Below are 16,138 nucleotides of genomic sequence, written 5' to 3'. Positions count from 1 at the left end.
GCCGGGTGGCCCCGCACGTGTGCCGCACCGGGCGCCTTGGGGTCCCGCAGCACCTCCCGGTGCCGCTCATCCCGCAGTATCTCTGGCATCCCACTGCACTCACGGGCTGCCGCAGCCCCCCCGGGGTCCCGCAGCCCCCCTGGGCCCCACTCATTTTGCAGCAACTTTGGAATCCCACAGCCTTCCTGGGATGTTGCTCATCCCACAGCATCCCTTGGTGGCTCTTACCTCCATGTGTCTTCATACAGCCGCGACCACTGCAGGAAAGCATCCTGTCGGTGGCTAGGGCTCCGTCCGCGCTGAGGTACCTGTTGAACAGGTCATTCAGGAAAAAAACACCCTCTCTTGATTACCGGTTGGATAGTTGTGGCGGGACATGGCTCAGAGAGATGCAGAGCATCAGAAACACCTGCAAAACAGCCGGAATCCCCCAGCAGACAACTTAATCATAAACAAACAGGCACTAAGGTCCCTGCCCTCCTGAGCCGGCAGTGGGTGTCTGCTCAGCTCCGTGGTCACTCGTGCCGGGAAGGATGCGAAAAGGGTCAGGAGCTGCAGGATTTCAGAGTTACCCATCCCAGGCAAAAATCAAACTTTGAACACGTTTACCTCTTCCGTTATAGCTGTGCCATGGCTGAACGTTCATATTAAATTTTAATCATTTAAAGACACACTTGCAATTATGTTAGAGTGTAAGCAGCTCGAACAGTAGCCACCTTAAACTAAGACTCAGTAAAGACTGACAGAAATGAGACAGCCGGCTCTTCCAAACTGGTACTGAAAGTTGTCTTAAAACTTCAAATACTGGATTTGTAATAATGATAAATCAATTGCATGAAGCCAGTTAGTATTAATCGGTACTGTTATAACAGTGATGTAAAAAGCATCTTACCTGAAATAACGAATCAGAGGTTCAGTGTTACAGGACTGGAACGGCGCGACTCCACGGGGACTTGCAACCGCAAAGACAGCTTATTCCTCCGTTAGCCCCTACTGAGGAGTATCCAAAAAAAGGCCACAGCCTGCACTTCTCACGGGGCTGCAGTCAACTGCCCGACGTCTCTTCTGAAAAGCGTTGGTGTAATCCGGGATGCAGTCCTGAGCTGTTAGTCTAATAAAAGCAATATAGGAAAGATTCATAAATAACTAATTTAAAGCAAATTAAATGTTTGCATAGTTAAAATGCTGGGAAGTAACTTTATACTTGTGGTTTTCTAGTCGTCTTTTCTAGGGAAACAAGGCTTACGCAGGACCTCCTGCAGGGCTTGCTTGTCTGTCAGTCAGCTACGCCTCTGTATGGATAAATTGTGAACTTAACCGGTTTTAATCAAACTTGCCTAAGTGGCTAAAGGTCTCATATATACTGAGGTTCTTTAAATTTCCTGACAATAGGTAGTGAGGAATAGGAGAGAGGGATGAGCAGTGCCCCTGCTAAGGGAAGATGTACAGTGTGAGCTCAGTTTGTACGGACGAGGACAATCTCCAAATGCAAATCCGTAAGAGACCAGGCTTTACTGCTCTCACTCCACACGGAACTATTTATTTAAAGAAGAAAAAATAGAAAAAAAAATAGTGAAACAAATCTTCACTCACGTAAGCTGTAGTGGTAATTGTGGTTGCTCACACATTTTCCTGTCACTGTGTCTTTTACCTGTAACGTTTTATTCTTGTAGGGTTACTGTTAGCTCTCCTGTGTACCCTGTAAATTTAAAGATACAACAAGAGAGTGTCCATAAACTTACTGGTCTTAAAAATCCTGTAAAATGCTAACACAAAGGCAAGATAAATACAGAGTAGAGATAATCAGGTGGCAGAGCTTTTCCGTCACTCTCTTCTGTGACCCACCCTGGCAAATCCTGCTCTCCTGATCCATGTGGGGTGCAAGAGAGGGAGCAGCTGCTCCCCGGTGAGAGCAAAGCTGGTCCCCGAGATGATCCTCGCGACAGGTAACCTTACGAAAATTCATCTGGGCTACACACGGTATGTGTACACGTAGTACACACGTAGCACACGTAGCTCACATAGTACAATCCACCCAAGAAGCAACTAACGTAAGTCTTATGAAGGGGGAAAAGAGAGAGGTTGGATCCTGACTCGGGTCTTAGTGCTTGGCTTACCTGCTCACCCTGAAATGGCAATTCGCCGAAGGAACAGAGTGTGCCAGCACTGGTACAGGGTTACGGGTAGCTGACTTGGCTTCATCTACAAGGAAAGGTAGCAGTAACAGCTTGCTGAACTCCAAGGTCTTACGTGCCCTCCCTCCCCCTTCCCACAGACTCCTTAAAAACAGTATTTGGTTCAGTTACTATTTATTATTGCATTGAAAGGATATTATTTGATTTACAAACACACATAATGTTATTTATTAAATTTTTACAAAGCTCTTGAACAATAAAACTATTTTACATAAATATGACTTTCAGTCCTCCACCACCTGTTATTTATAAATATTACTTTTCGTATTTTCTTGTACTATTTCCCAGGTCTTCATAATTCCTTATACTAACATATAGTAGCTGTAGCAGCGGCTTCATCACAGGAATTGTTTAGTCAACCTTTTCTTCATTGGAGCTACTGAACTTGTTACAGCACTGCAGTCCTGCAATGGTTCCACTTCTTCCAATTTCTTATCCTCCTGAATTATCATTTTTAGAAAATCATTCTCAGCATGAAGCAATCAATTAATGAAGATCCATTAAAACTATTCCTGCAACTGTTAGTGGTGAACTCCTTTGATTTTGTGCCACTGCATTGTCCTTTGGGAACATTTCCTGATGTGTCCTGGGTTTTCACCTTTGTGGGTGTTTTGATTTGTTTTTTAAATGACATCAGAGAGACATCATCATCATCATCATATCCACAGTGACTGAGGAATGTACTAGGACCAGATCATCAATACGCAGAAACAAAATCAGGTTTTCTCGAACAGGTGGGTAGTTATTCGATTTTAGAAGAAAGAAAGAATGATCAAACTTAACAAAATGCCAAAAGCAAACACCATTTTAAGGAGCGTGTGATCTTCTTGGCAAGTAGGTCTTGTTTTCAGATAATGATCCACAGAGTCAGCGAATGAGAATTTCTTGGGTTTGTAACCGAGCTGATTTCGTGCCTTGTCTATTCGGAAAGTGTGAGTTACAGTAACATTCCACACCTAAAATCCAAAAGGACAGTTACGGATATCTGTAACTGTTTAATATCTGGTTTTCTAGAACTTGGATGAAAGCATGTTAACAATGATATTGCAATGGAATTAAAAACATGGACAAAGATAGACACGCAAGAATGTATACGTTTTGGGGTCAGATTCTGTCCAGAGCTAACAGAATGAGTTGATGTAGCTGACAGGTAAAGAGCCAAGGCTCTGTGGACTGGGTGCAGGAGGAGTTTATGACACTGATTTCTCACTTGTGAACGTGAGATAAAGAACTATGGAAATCCCGTGCAACAGATCAGCGCACTTCCCTCAAAGTGGCTCTCCTGTACAGAGAAATGCGCAAAGGAACGGGATGAATGTGTTGGGGGAGAGCGGCGTGGCTTCTCAACTTTGCAGAAATGCCTATCTAAGGAGTGGAAAACACGCACTTTTGCAGAGTTACTTCCTCCATCTCTGAACGCATGGTACCTGTGGAAGTGCTTAAGTTGCATAGTCTCAATGATTTCTGCTTCAGATGTGGAACTAATGTAGAAGTCAGTATAAAAACAGATAGATAAATTGTGGAATAACTGAGAAGCTACAGCAGAAGTTAATGATGTCCCTTCAGTCCCTTCAGTATCCTATTATGTTACATGCTACAATACAGTAAGAGACTAGATGGTAGATTAGTTAAAGCATTTTGGCTTATATTATAAATCATAATATTGTACAAAAACATAAGTTAGCTCAAAATGAATTTGTCCAGAAGGGTTTGTTTTGTTTTGTTTTCCCCCAGAAAATTGACTTTTCATTCCAATTTAGAATTATTTTTAGTGGACTTTCTAATTATTGGCTAGCCTGGCATTATGATAACTGCTACCACTTTGTCCCGAGACTCTTGCTCTGTACTCTTGGACCACCTTCCTTTAACAAGCAGTTCCACAGCACAGGACAGCTCACTGGAAATGAGGATGCAGTGCCTGTTTTCCTCTTTGTGCCAGCTCCATATCAGTCACTCTACCTTGCACCTCTAGGACGTTTCTCTAGATCATCTAATCTTCAAGTAATGTTCAATTTCTGACGATTTTATAAGGGGTGGCCAGGATGGCATGGAAAAATCAAGCTACAAAATGACTGCGTAAGCCCTGAACGGACTACACCCCGAGCAGAAAAACAGAGCTCTAATGCAGACAATCCTGTCTGCATGCAAAGGGCGTATCACATACTTCATGAGAATTTTGGTCAGAAATATATAAACATTCCCTCTTTTTATATATTTACCTCATTCCTTGTCAAGAAAGGTGTAAAGCTAAAAACTGGCTTTAGTATCAGGTGCAGATACTCCATCACAGTGGCTGTGAAACAGAAAGTTATTTAATGCGACAACTGGATAACAATAAACCAATACTGACATTGCACATCCTGTAATTCCTACTGACATCAGAGGATGCAATTAAGGTGGCAGAAGGCAGTTTTTAATTTATAAAGTACGTGATGGACTCAGTTTATCTGTGTAATTAATGCCAAATGGCATAAACGATTATTATATTAATTAGAATAATGTTAAGTTATATAATTCCTACAATTTGGGTCCCTGAATTTTATAAAACCATTATGTAGCGTTATAGGAATAAAAAAACAAATTAAAAAATAAATAGCACAATAATTAAGTATGTATTTTATTATTTTTACCTGCTATATGAACCAGAAGAACAGGAATATGTATGTAGGGTTTCCTGTAGCCTAATTTTTCAAACTAGAAGGGGTATAAAAGGAAAGAATAACAGAGAATTTGTACCAAATTGAGGGTGTCAATGAAGCATGAAAATGGAAAAATGAATATTGATGAAACATGTATCTAAACTGATACAATTTATCAGTTGAAACCCACTGCTCATTCTCCAGTGTCCACCTCCCACCCTTCAAATGCAATTGGATGGTAAGGGGGAAACAATGGTATTTCCAAGGGGTAGGTGACCCAGACTGAATACTTCGTTACATTTAGATACAGGCCCATCGTTCTACCGCAGACATTTTCCTGGAAGTCTTTTCTGTGTTGGCGTTGCAGGATCAAAACTTCAGCATGTTTCTAAAATCCCAGTCTGATATTTATGAAAACACAATGTTGCTTTTTTAGCTTTCAAGATAGAATTCTAAATGGCCTTCCCTTTTGTGCTGCGGTTGATGGCAGAACAAAGAAATAAACAACGGTTATAAAAGGCCTGCCAGATGCTAACAGTAGAACTTTTCGTGCACTGTGAGCTTGCTTTACCGAAATGCTACTGTTCTGTAGCAGGTTCTATACCTCTCAGCTAAATTCTCCCAAAATGGTAAGGGCCAAACTCCACAGCTGTGCATATCCAAAACTCCCCTTAAAGCCAGTGGAACTTTGGGATATGCAGGGAGAACAGGACTGACTTTAATGTTACATAATTCAGTAATTAATGTGCACTGACCTTCATTTAGTTAGTATGGTCTTTTAGTTAATGATGTGAATAGGGCCCATACGGTGCATTAGAACTAAAGGTGTGTGCAATACGTACTAAAGGGACTATCCATTCGGAAAATATGACGTTTTCACCATCATGTATGTAATACGCCTGACCACTCTGTTAAAGAAGCAGAGAAAAACAATTAGAAAAACACTATACATAGGATGGCATTTTCTTTCTCTCTCATACCTACTTATCTTTCGTGATTTTGTGAATAACATGCCAGCATGCACACGGTGAATGTACACAAATCAGCTCAACAAACTACCTTCATTGGACTTCACTGTGATCTCAAACATGTCTCATACTTTTGGGTAACCCCACGGTGGTAGTAGAGCTAATCATGATTAACCGTGGTGTAATGTAAATCAGAGCTTGAACTCACTATGTAGTAACCCGGCTGTTAGAGCATTAAGTTCTTTGTGATGTGCAGGGACAGGGTTATCTTCATGAGTCCGATCAAGGTGGCAACACTGACAGCATTTAATAAACACAGGTTTTTGAGGTCAAGTTCCAACTCTGGCTAATTTTCTGATTAAAACAGATTCAGTATATATATTCTGGGGGACATGTCACACTGCCTGAATCCACTTTTGGCTTCCAGTTTATCTGCTTCCAGCCTTCTAAATGTGCAGGCAATACTTCCGTAACAGCTACGCTCTGGATGAGGAGTCTATCCAACTGTGAGCACTATGAACACCTGAGCACCCAAGCAGGCCCCAGGAGTTTGGGCATCATGTCATTCTAAAACAGCTGCATAGCTTTCAAACACTTAACTAGTTGAGAGCACACGGCGAGATGTTCAGACATATCTGTACCTGTTGTCTATATGTTCCTACCAATATAAATGAAGCCTTCAGGAGCTGTGAATGTACCAGCTGCTGCAACACTGTCAGTTCTGTAACGCTTCACAGTCCCTCAGGTTGTTGTTGCAATTATGACCAGCAGAAGAAAAAGAAAAACCTTTTAAAATTGTCCATTAATTTTGTACATATCTTTTTGGAATTTTCAACCCTGGAAATAAAACTGGAATGCCTCAGAATGGTTGCTCTAAACTTTATGCATCTAGAATCAAAATCTATTTTCAGAAGAATAACAGAATATATAGATTTGTATGATGGTGAATATATTAACCTGGTTAAAAATACTATTTCCTCCAATCAAACAGGAAATGATATATTTTCAAAACAGAAAAAAACAGCATCAAAATATTACCAGAATGTATTTGCATTTGTGCTGTCCATGTGACATTTTTGAGAATTTAGCACACGACCTTTTGGAGAAACATTGATCTCAAAACATCAAAAATTAAACCTATTTGCGAGCTAAAGCTACTAGGACACAATGTTTGTATTGTTTACTTACAGCTACATAACCCTTCTTAGAGGTGAGAGCCTCAGCAGCTAGTAAGTGAGCTTGTACTAGATTTCCTATGTGAACCCAGTTCATCTGAACTTTGTGATTCCCAAACTTGAAGTTAAATAGCCTCCGCTGGATATTTACCTGTAGAAACAGAAAACATGAAATAACTACGTTATTCCTTTATTGTGCAGTATAATGTATTCATTTTGTCTCAGCCTGAATACTTAGAATTTGCTGTATTTGTGTACAATTACAGCACAAGAAATGTGTCACAAGAAAAAAACCCAACTAGTTGGTGGTTTTATAAATCAAGGACTGTTGCACTGATACGCAGTGGTAAAATATGGTGACATTATAGTGTTTGGCTGAAATTAAAGTGCATATTTAAAAGACAATATTTACATTAAACGATCAGGGATGCAAACCTAGTTCTTCTACCATGGCATTTCAGCCTTGCATTTTTTTCTCCTCACTTAAAAGTACAGCTTGATCCTTGCCGTTTCTGCAATGCTCATATCGTGCTATTTGTTATCTTGCATCACATGACCTGTCACCAAGCTTTCACAACAGTTTTCCTGGAGGAATTGTTAAGAACTGTAACCAAGATACTTCCACTTGTGTTATGCCCTTACAACTACTTGTAGTCTGTCCTCCAGAGCTGACTACATAACACATACGGCTACTCGTGGCAGGTGGCGCTGCTCTTCTGGTCCATATATGCCTGGTGGACGAAGCACACAAGTATGGAGCCTGTCACCTCCTTGGAGAGAAAACAAAATGCGATTTTCAGATAGCTTTGATATCAACATATGGCTGACATACATTGTCTGAATTTTACATTGTGAAAGTAAAGGATCAGCCCGACCATTCCACGTGATTCGGCTTCCGAGTAACTTGTTTTCATTTCTGTATAAAATTGAATTCAATAGTAGTGAAAGACCCTAGCTTAGCAGCCTGAAAAACTGAATCCCTCTGACCACAGAAGAGTTTGAGTAGGGACAGGATAAATCAAACTTTCCTATACATGTGCCTCCTGCCTGATTGACTTTTGCTATTTATTATAGATATGTTTGTAACATACATATTTGTCCATCATTGTAGACACATGCAATACTGGAAGAAGATCATTCAATTTGCTATATTTAGACACCCTGCTTGCTTGCAGCTCAATGGCATCACAAAGGAATGGAAGAGGTCTCTTAAACAAAGGCTTTCAAATTAGTTAGAATATTTTAAATCAAAATGAATACTTTAAGCTCTACAGTAAGCAGACTGCCCTGACTCCTGAGAATGGGCACAATTATGCCTTTATGTGGGCAAGTGTAACAGGTGGTAGACATTTGCTCAGTAGTTAATCAAGGATGCTAAAATTGAATCCCCACCTGATCTATGTTTGCCAACTTTTCAGTTGAGAGAAATCAGTATGAATAGCAAAATATACATGTAAAAGCAAAGATAAATATTTCCCTTGCCATGTACAGATAGATTTTTAGCCACAGCTATTCATGCATGTGTGACTTTAGAAGTCAACATGACCCTGATATTGCCAATCTGTTTAAGAAACTGCAGTTATTCTTGCAAGACGCCTGCAAGCCTTTGGGGATTATAAGAATGACCTGTTGGACAGTGCTTAGAGATTGGCATCATCAGAGATGCTCGAAGTGATAGACCGAATGGGGAATAAAAGCACAAATCCTGTATCTATTGTAAAACTGGTAGAATTTTAAGGTGATTTGAAGAAGTAAGGTTAAATTTGCCGATTTCTCCCATCTATCGTTTGCATATAATCTCATATCTGTCTGGGTATACACATAAAAAATTAATCATCCACCGAAGGGAGGAGTAGAAACAAACAAACAAAAATCCTTATTTCAGTTAAAGTATACTGTATATAAAAAAGTATAATATCAATTATAAAGTATCAATAATATTGATAAATGAGTAACCAGAGAATGGAATACCCCATTAGCACTACTACTGATAGGAAAACCCCAAATGTTTTATATGTACCTTCGAGTAAAGTTCCATTAGCAGCAAGAACCATTTGGTCTGCAATTGCCTTTGTTCTAGAATAATGATTAAATTGCTATAAAGAAACGCAGAATATGATCAACATTTTAGTCACATTATTGCATCTGTAAAGGCAAACTTACTGTTTATGTCTGATAACATTTAAATCTAGCCAGCTTGTAGACATCAGCTGAGTAAAACCAAACTAGAAATAACAACAAGATATAGTAAATATATACTTTGTTTATGACAAAGAAATTTATCAGACTTACATTTTAGTTGCACAGGTTTAGCTTCAGAGCAAATTTAAGTCCACTAGTATTTACTTAACCTACTTTTTGTGCTGGATGTACTGAAAAAACTAATATCAAGCCAAATGTTCTGGTGGGTCACATAATTTTATTTTGAAAAAACATCCAATTTGAATTGGAAAAAGTTTTTTAAAACAGTAATTTAAATACGAAATTGAAAATTCAGACTTTCCTAAAAATGTTTCCATTTCTTACTGAAACTATTTGGGAAGTTATAAATAATTCTCTCCCAACCCTATCTTTTACTATTAACTTTAAAAATCACACCCAAGCATAAACAATAGGATTCTGGACCCAGTTAGCACATGCCGGTTTAGTCATTACTTATCCACATGAGGTTATTTATGTATCTGTTGAATTTTATATTGCCATACTTTAAACTGAAAAAGATACCTAAAAATCACACCATGGAAAATTTTTCCACTCTCAGGTGGCTTAATCCACCTCCTCCACGCCCCACCTCCCTCTGCTGCGTGCTATTATGTGATCACCATTAGAGAAAACATATGATTTGGGCTCAGACACATGCAACTAATTGCAAATTCCTGAAATGCCTTCTCAGAAGTCTGAGGCGCTGTGCAGGCTGTGCACGAACTGTCATATCCAACGAAGTATCTCAGGAGGCTCCAACAGAGTAGTAGTCAGTCTTAGTTAGGATTCCTGGACACAGGATGTACATTCTAAAATTATAGCTTTTAGCTGCAGGCAGCATGCTGGGAGCAGGAAGAACAAATGGGAAGAGTGGCCAGAATGCATTGAGCTTCAGATTTCAGCTAGAAAATATTTCCTAAATGATCACAGCAAAGAAAGAAATGGTATTTCAGAGCAGCCCTGAGGTGACTGTAACTACCACCTGGCCTGCAGCAAGAAAGCAAGGTTTGGGAACTTGGAAAAATGGGTGCGAATAAAGATGTAGAATTTGATATTTAACAATATTCTTCAATGCAAAGGCTCATGGGGGCCATAATAGTCAGCATTTACATAGCAGATGGTCCCCTGAAAGCGCTTCCTCTTAAAATATTCTTGTAAAATGTCACATTCCACTTTTCTTAGTCATTTTTAGGTATTTTATCATCTCAAATCTGTCTAGTTATAGCAGATTAAAGCCACTATGATTTGAGTATTTCTTCATTGATCACGGGTCAGTTTTTATTAATGAAAAATGATTTCATGGAATTTGATGTGATGTATAGTAAAACAGCTTCTGCTCTCAGAACAGCCTTCACATAATCTATCCTCCAGAGCACAGTAAATGCCATGCCATCACATGAACAAAGTACCTTTTCCAGTGGAAAATACGGCACAGTTTCTTCATCTCCTTCTTCAATAGGATTCCCTCCAAATACCACATTCACTGTACTGGTATATATCAGTCTAGGGATATTTCTTTGTTTGCAGACTACAATGGTATACAAAATAAATGATTTTAAAACAAAAATAAAGAGTGAGAAACAACATATGAACTGGCAGCTTCTCGTTTTGAAAACAAACATTACTTCTATAGAAAAAGTAATCTTTTAATATTAACTTATCATTTAACATATTATCTTTCATTCAGCTGGAATTTTTCATCCCAAATATCTGCTACGTAAATATTACATATTGTGGTCACCAAACATTTTATGATTAGGTACCTGCAACTATCATATCACCACTGGATCGTAGTCATCACCTGGATAGAGGCATTGGCAGGGTGAAAATATTCCTCCTTTACGTCAGAAACATTTCTTAAAACATGTTCATTTTACAAATTCAATAAAAAAAGAGATGAGTATGAACATTTCTTGTGATCAAATAGCACTGAAAAATCCCTGCTTCTTTCTGTAGGGGTAGCACTGTAGAGAACAGCCTGCCTGCGGACCATTATTTTTGCTCTTATTTCAGCAGTCAGCAGTAAGCAGTACTGCTTCTTGCACCACAGTTTACTCATGGATGCACAGGCATCCATGAGTAAAGTCGTATAAGAAAATGTGCTAGTCCTCTCTGGTGTGTGACAAAACTGCATTTTGTGTCAATCTGTCCATAAGTGACAACTGACATGTTAGCAGGAAACATACGCTGTTAGTGTATAATCAGTAGTACCTTAAATACAAATGAAATTAATATTATTTACAAAACAAAGTCTTAATTATGGATTCCAGTCGGCTGTTAAGATATTATGTCTAAATTCTGCTGCATATATGTCATTGCAAACTCGGAATAACATAAATTTCCTTTTGATTTAACAATGCTTCTAAAGTTTAAGTGAATTAATATTCAAAGTCAGGAATTTTTAGAATCTACAGAGCAGTGAGTCCAGTTGGCTCATTCTGAAAATAATGAATGTAACTACTGTGTTGTAAATATTTAGAACATTAGACAGATGAACAGAAAGGATAGAAGATTTTCTATATTAATGTGATAAAATAATAGCTAAATATACTTAGCACATCTATGGCTCCCGTCACCAAATGTTTACAACACAACGAACAGTACAATATCTCTTATGTTATTTCTATGAGGAAAGAGGATAACACTTCTCCATTACATACAGTAAAGGGAAAAAATAACCAGTACATGGAGGAGAGTTTAAGTTGGTCTGCCAAGGAATGAAGTCCAGGTTGAAAACCTGTCCCCAGTTCAAACCAGTGGCAAATCTACCAGTTTTGATGGGACCTGCACACCTAGCTTTACATCATACTCTGAAAGAAGGGAAAGAAGAGCCTCATTTTACTGCCAAATCAACACAGGAAACATCCAATTAGAAGTTTTTTTAATTAATGGTTTGGATCAGACGCAAAGAGAAAATCTAGGTACATACCATCAATTATTATTTTTGTGCCTCCGACATTTATGGATTCAATCTGGTCTTTCTTTTGAAGCTAGAAATAGAGTTTGCACAATATCTAATTAATTGAATAAGTCACATTCACAATACGATTGTTACAATTGCCAGATCTACAACAGCTGTGGCCTTTTTGTGATGTATGCGTTACAGTTCTCTGTCCTTCTGACATACAGCGATTCCTAGCAGTTCTCGTTTTTATTGTCTTGTTCAGTAGATGAATAAATAAAGTTGAAAAATGAAAGATAAAATGCATCTGAAAGGAAATTACAATGCTTTAATTTTTTGTTGCACGCCAGATAATCCATGATATAGAAACAGGAATTACAGGCAGGGGTTATGCTCCTTGAAAGCTTTCACAAATTCTTGCGCCAGTGGCAGACTGTCCTGTTGCTAGAAATAAATTAGTATTTTCATGAGTTTTTTGATAACACCCTCAGTGAGTATCACTGTTATTTAGCATAACCATACTGAGTTGCCTGTCTGTTTCCTCATGACTGTGAGTTCACAAGAAGAAAACGCATCAACATTAGTTCTAGAGCAATATTGTCACACTTCTTCAGATTAGAGAAAAAGGACATGCCTTCTTATAAAGATCTTAAATCTATGATCTCATTTTTCTAGCGTATTTTGTGTAGTACATTAGTTTCGTGCTTTGACATTTATTATTTAAGGAATACCTCCCTTGTTGCCTGTATGGACGACTTGACCTTTATAACTAACTTCTGCCTGACATATTATCATATAATTACATTCTTTGCTACATGCAGACAAATTTTTGCTTTCACAAGAATAAAGAAAGAAAATGTTAGAAAAATTGTACTTGCTTGTTCTAATCCTGACATTCCACATGCAGCCACATGAAAAACACAGTCAACCCGTTCACATGCTTTGAACACTGCATCATAATCCCTCACATCACCCTGTAAAATGAGAAAAGAAAGGATTTTTGACTGGTAGAGCTCATTACATTCTCTATAGAATTAGTGTTAACTATGGCTATTAAGGAAAATCTAAAGTCATTCTGATCTGTTTTTCACAATACTTACCGAGCGTAAAATAAAACATTATAAACGTGGGGAAAAATCCATGACTAAGAATTTTGTCAATATTTTGTTGCAAAACAAATATGACTCGTGTTGGCTCCAATTATAACGTGTATTTTCACACTTAGTCCTGCAGCCTGCAGGCTGGCAAAACTTGTTTGACTTGAATGGGAGCAGCATATGCTTGAGGGCTGGAGAATCAAGCCCCAAGGACAATAAATCACAGCAGGAAGGGTTCAGCTGTTTGCCATGGAATCACAAAATAAGATAACTCCTTTTCTGTTAGCACCTTAAGATCTGACTTGTGCAATCCGGACAAATATCTCTTTGCCCATCTAAGCTTTATTTTAGGTGCACTGCGTGATAAATTTAATTACATTTTTGTACAAGATTAAAACAAAAGAGTACAGACTATATGCATTTAACATTGTATTAGTATACATTAGTGTATTATAATCACATTATATGAAATGCTATATAGCACTGAACACCATACTGCATTAAATACACACACACTATATCTAGAATCAAATGCTATGCTGGGCTTAGAATATTATATTGCATTTTTGTATATACCAGGTAATACTATATAAATAATACTCCACATACATGTCAATAAAAATATAATCCCTTTCTTTTCAGAATTATGATATTTCAAAATATTAGATATTATTTAATTTACTGTAATGAGATTGATAGAATAATCACAAAAAAAAAGGCTGGCGGTAATATTAAGAGGTAATCTAATCACTCTTTAACCTCAACTTTTTTCTTCTGAGGTTGCCAAAGTATTTCACAAATATGGCTGACTTACACTTCCTACCTTCAATCAAATGCTAAAATAGCTAACCAGTATAAACAGTATTAGCGATCTCCAAATCACTGATCAAGGCTCAGATCTCTGAAGTGACTTGCTACTTTATGTACTAGTTCCATTTTCTAGGTAATTCACCTATACTTTGTAATATTTATTCTTTTAAAATTTATTCTTTTAAATTTGAATTATAAAACCCCCTGTTCTCAGAAGATAGTTTGTCAGATCTCGAGTCTCCTTTAAAAGATGCAAATTGCCATCAATCCACCAACTTAAATCACGTTGTGTGGATTTATATTGTTAACACATCAAGCCCATGGTTTTTGAATGGTTCCTCAATAATACTTTCTCTCTCTTCCATATTCTGTAAAAGCTGTTTATGAAATTGAACATAAGAACAACCATCCTGGGTCAGACTAAAGGTCTGCTTGGCTCGGTATTCTGCCCGCTGCACAGCCATGCAGAGCAGTATCATGCATCCCCTTTTGCCTCCCCTACTGCCTGTCCCATGCGGTGATGTAGCTAGAAAGAGAAAATCTGGCATCACCTCGATAGCCCCTGGGACAAAGATCTGGTGATCACTTTCAGCTTTGCCATCAACTTTCTAGTTCTAATGGTGGTGTCAAAAGAGTTCTTACACTAAATGCTCAGACAAGATCAGCTGAATACATACCCTATATCTAGCTAGAACTTGTGCAAGATGACAGGACCTTGCAGAAAGTGCTGGTGCCCCCCTGTGCACCCAGACCCCCAAAGCTGAGTGGGTGAAGCAGCTGTGAGGAGTTGGTGCTCCCCACATCAGGGAGTAGTGGGGCATGCTGTCCTCCACAGATGGCTGTGAGCCGTTAAATATTTGAGGTCTCTTTCATTCCCCCTTTTTTGTAGACATAATAAATTCCTTGAATTGTTAAGAATCAAAAGGAATCAGTGCTCATAAATGGGTAGAGCAGGAACAGGGCAAGCATATGTTGACACTTTCCCCCAGAATACTCTTCCAGTCTCCAAGTATTTTCATTCAGAAGATTTCTTGAGCCTAATTTAGCTTACCTATTTAGTAATCTCCAATGGAAGTAAATTTCTGGCAAGACTTTGTACATGCCTTTTACCCACTGCATGAAAAAACAACCTCTTTTTGTTTGTAAAGAACTAACTCCTCCTTATTTTACCTGATGGTCCTTCCTTCTTGTACTGGAAAGGACAGTGAACAGCCAATCCCTATCTGTCTCCATGCCACTCACAGTTTGTAGAACTCTCCCGCTCCCAAGTCATCTCTTTCCCAGACTGAAAAGTCCTAGTTTCCTCAGTCATTCTCTGCTCGGCAGTCATTCTACATTTGTGATCACCTTTATTGCCCTGTCTTGCTCTCACCTTTTTACTCCAAATAATTTCCCTGAGCAGCAAACTTTGTCACTTCATTGTTTACTCCTTCACCTAGGTGAGCTACACATGTGTTGAATGGCACTCCCAACACAGAACTCTTCAGAACTTCACTGGTGACACTGAGAGAACTGACCACTTGGACTCCTGTTTGCTATCTCTTAATCAGTTACTTCAGCACGTGAGGACATTTTACCATGACTTCTTATTGTCCTTAAAGGCTTTTCAGTAAATGCTTTTATCAAAAATCCTTAAGAGGAAGCCTTGCTAACATGCATAAAAGTAGTACAACTTTATTTCACAGCTGTTAAATATGTAATTTCAACATACCTTGAAAAAATATGCTCCATTTGGAATTTCCCATTTAGGTTTCCGTACATCAAACAGAACAACAGCAATTCCTGACCTAACAAGAGCACATCCCAGATTGTATCCCAGGTAGCCTCCACCTCCTGTTACCATTGTCTTTCTGCTTCTGTTAACCAGTGGTCCAGCATGCTCGTTTAGTTTGCTCTCACATGGTTGGCTGCTGTGGAGCTCTTCTGTAGATCCTTCTTGCATCACGACTGCAAGGTAGAAGATCTCTTGAAAATTCCTGCATAATACTCTGAAATCTGGGTAATTTCAGTAAATTTCATGTTACAATGCTCCTTTTGTGACTATACTATTTTTATTACCTTTCATATTTATACATGTTTAAAACGTATAAATTCATAATTTTGGTGATGGTATTTCTATGTACAATGAGTAATGAGTCTGAATACCTTTA

The 16,138-nt window shown here is 38.5% G+C and overlaps 1 protein-coding gene across 1 annotated transcript; it reads right to left on the bottom strand.

Annotated features, from left to right (window-relative positions):
• Positions 1-2,947: 2,947 nt before the first annotated feature.
• LOC103913491 (putative short-chain dehydrogenase/reductase family 42E member 2) lies at positions 2,948-15,930 on the bottom strand. Its single transcript, XM_009319984.1, has 11 exons — positions 15,700-15,930; positions 12,960-13,055; positions 12,109-12,169; positions 10,589-10,707; positions 8,998-9,073; positions 7,665-7,747; positions 6,991-7,128; positions 5,677-5,742; positions 4,826-4,889; positions 4,415-4,488; positions 2,948-3,151 (listed from the first exon to the last, which is right to left on the bottom strand). The coding sequence occupies exons 1-11, from the start codon at positions 15,928-15,930 to the stop codon at positions 2,948-2,950; spliced, it is 1,212 nt and encodes a 403-aa protein (XP_009318259.1).
• Positions 15,931-16,138: the final 208 nt, after the last annotated feature.

The sequence above is a fragment of the Pygoscelis adeliae genome, unplaced genomic scaffold (genome assembly GCF_000699105.1).
Source record: "Pygoscelis adeliae isolate BGI_AS28 unplaced genomic scaffold, ASM69910v1 Scaffold242, whole genome shotgun sequence".
In the NCBI taxonomy this organism is placed as follows: domain Eukaryota; kingdom Metazoa; phylum Chordata; class Aves; order Sphenisciformes; family Spheniscidae; genus Pygoscelis; species Pygoscelis adeliae.
This window is presented reverse-complemented; position numbering and strand designations above follow the sequence as displayed.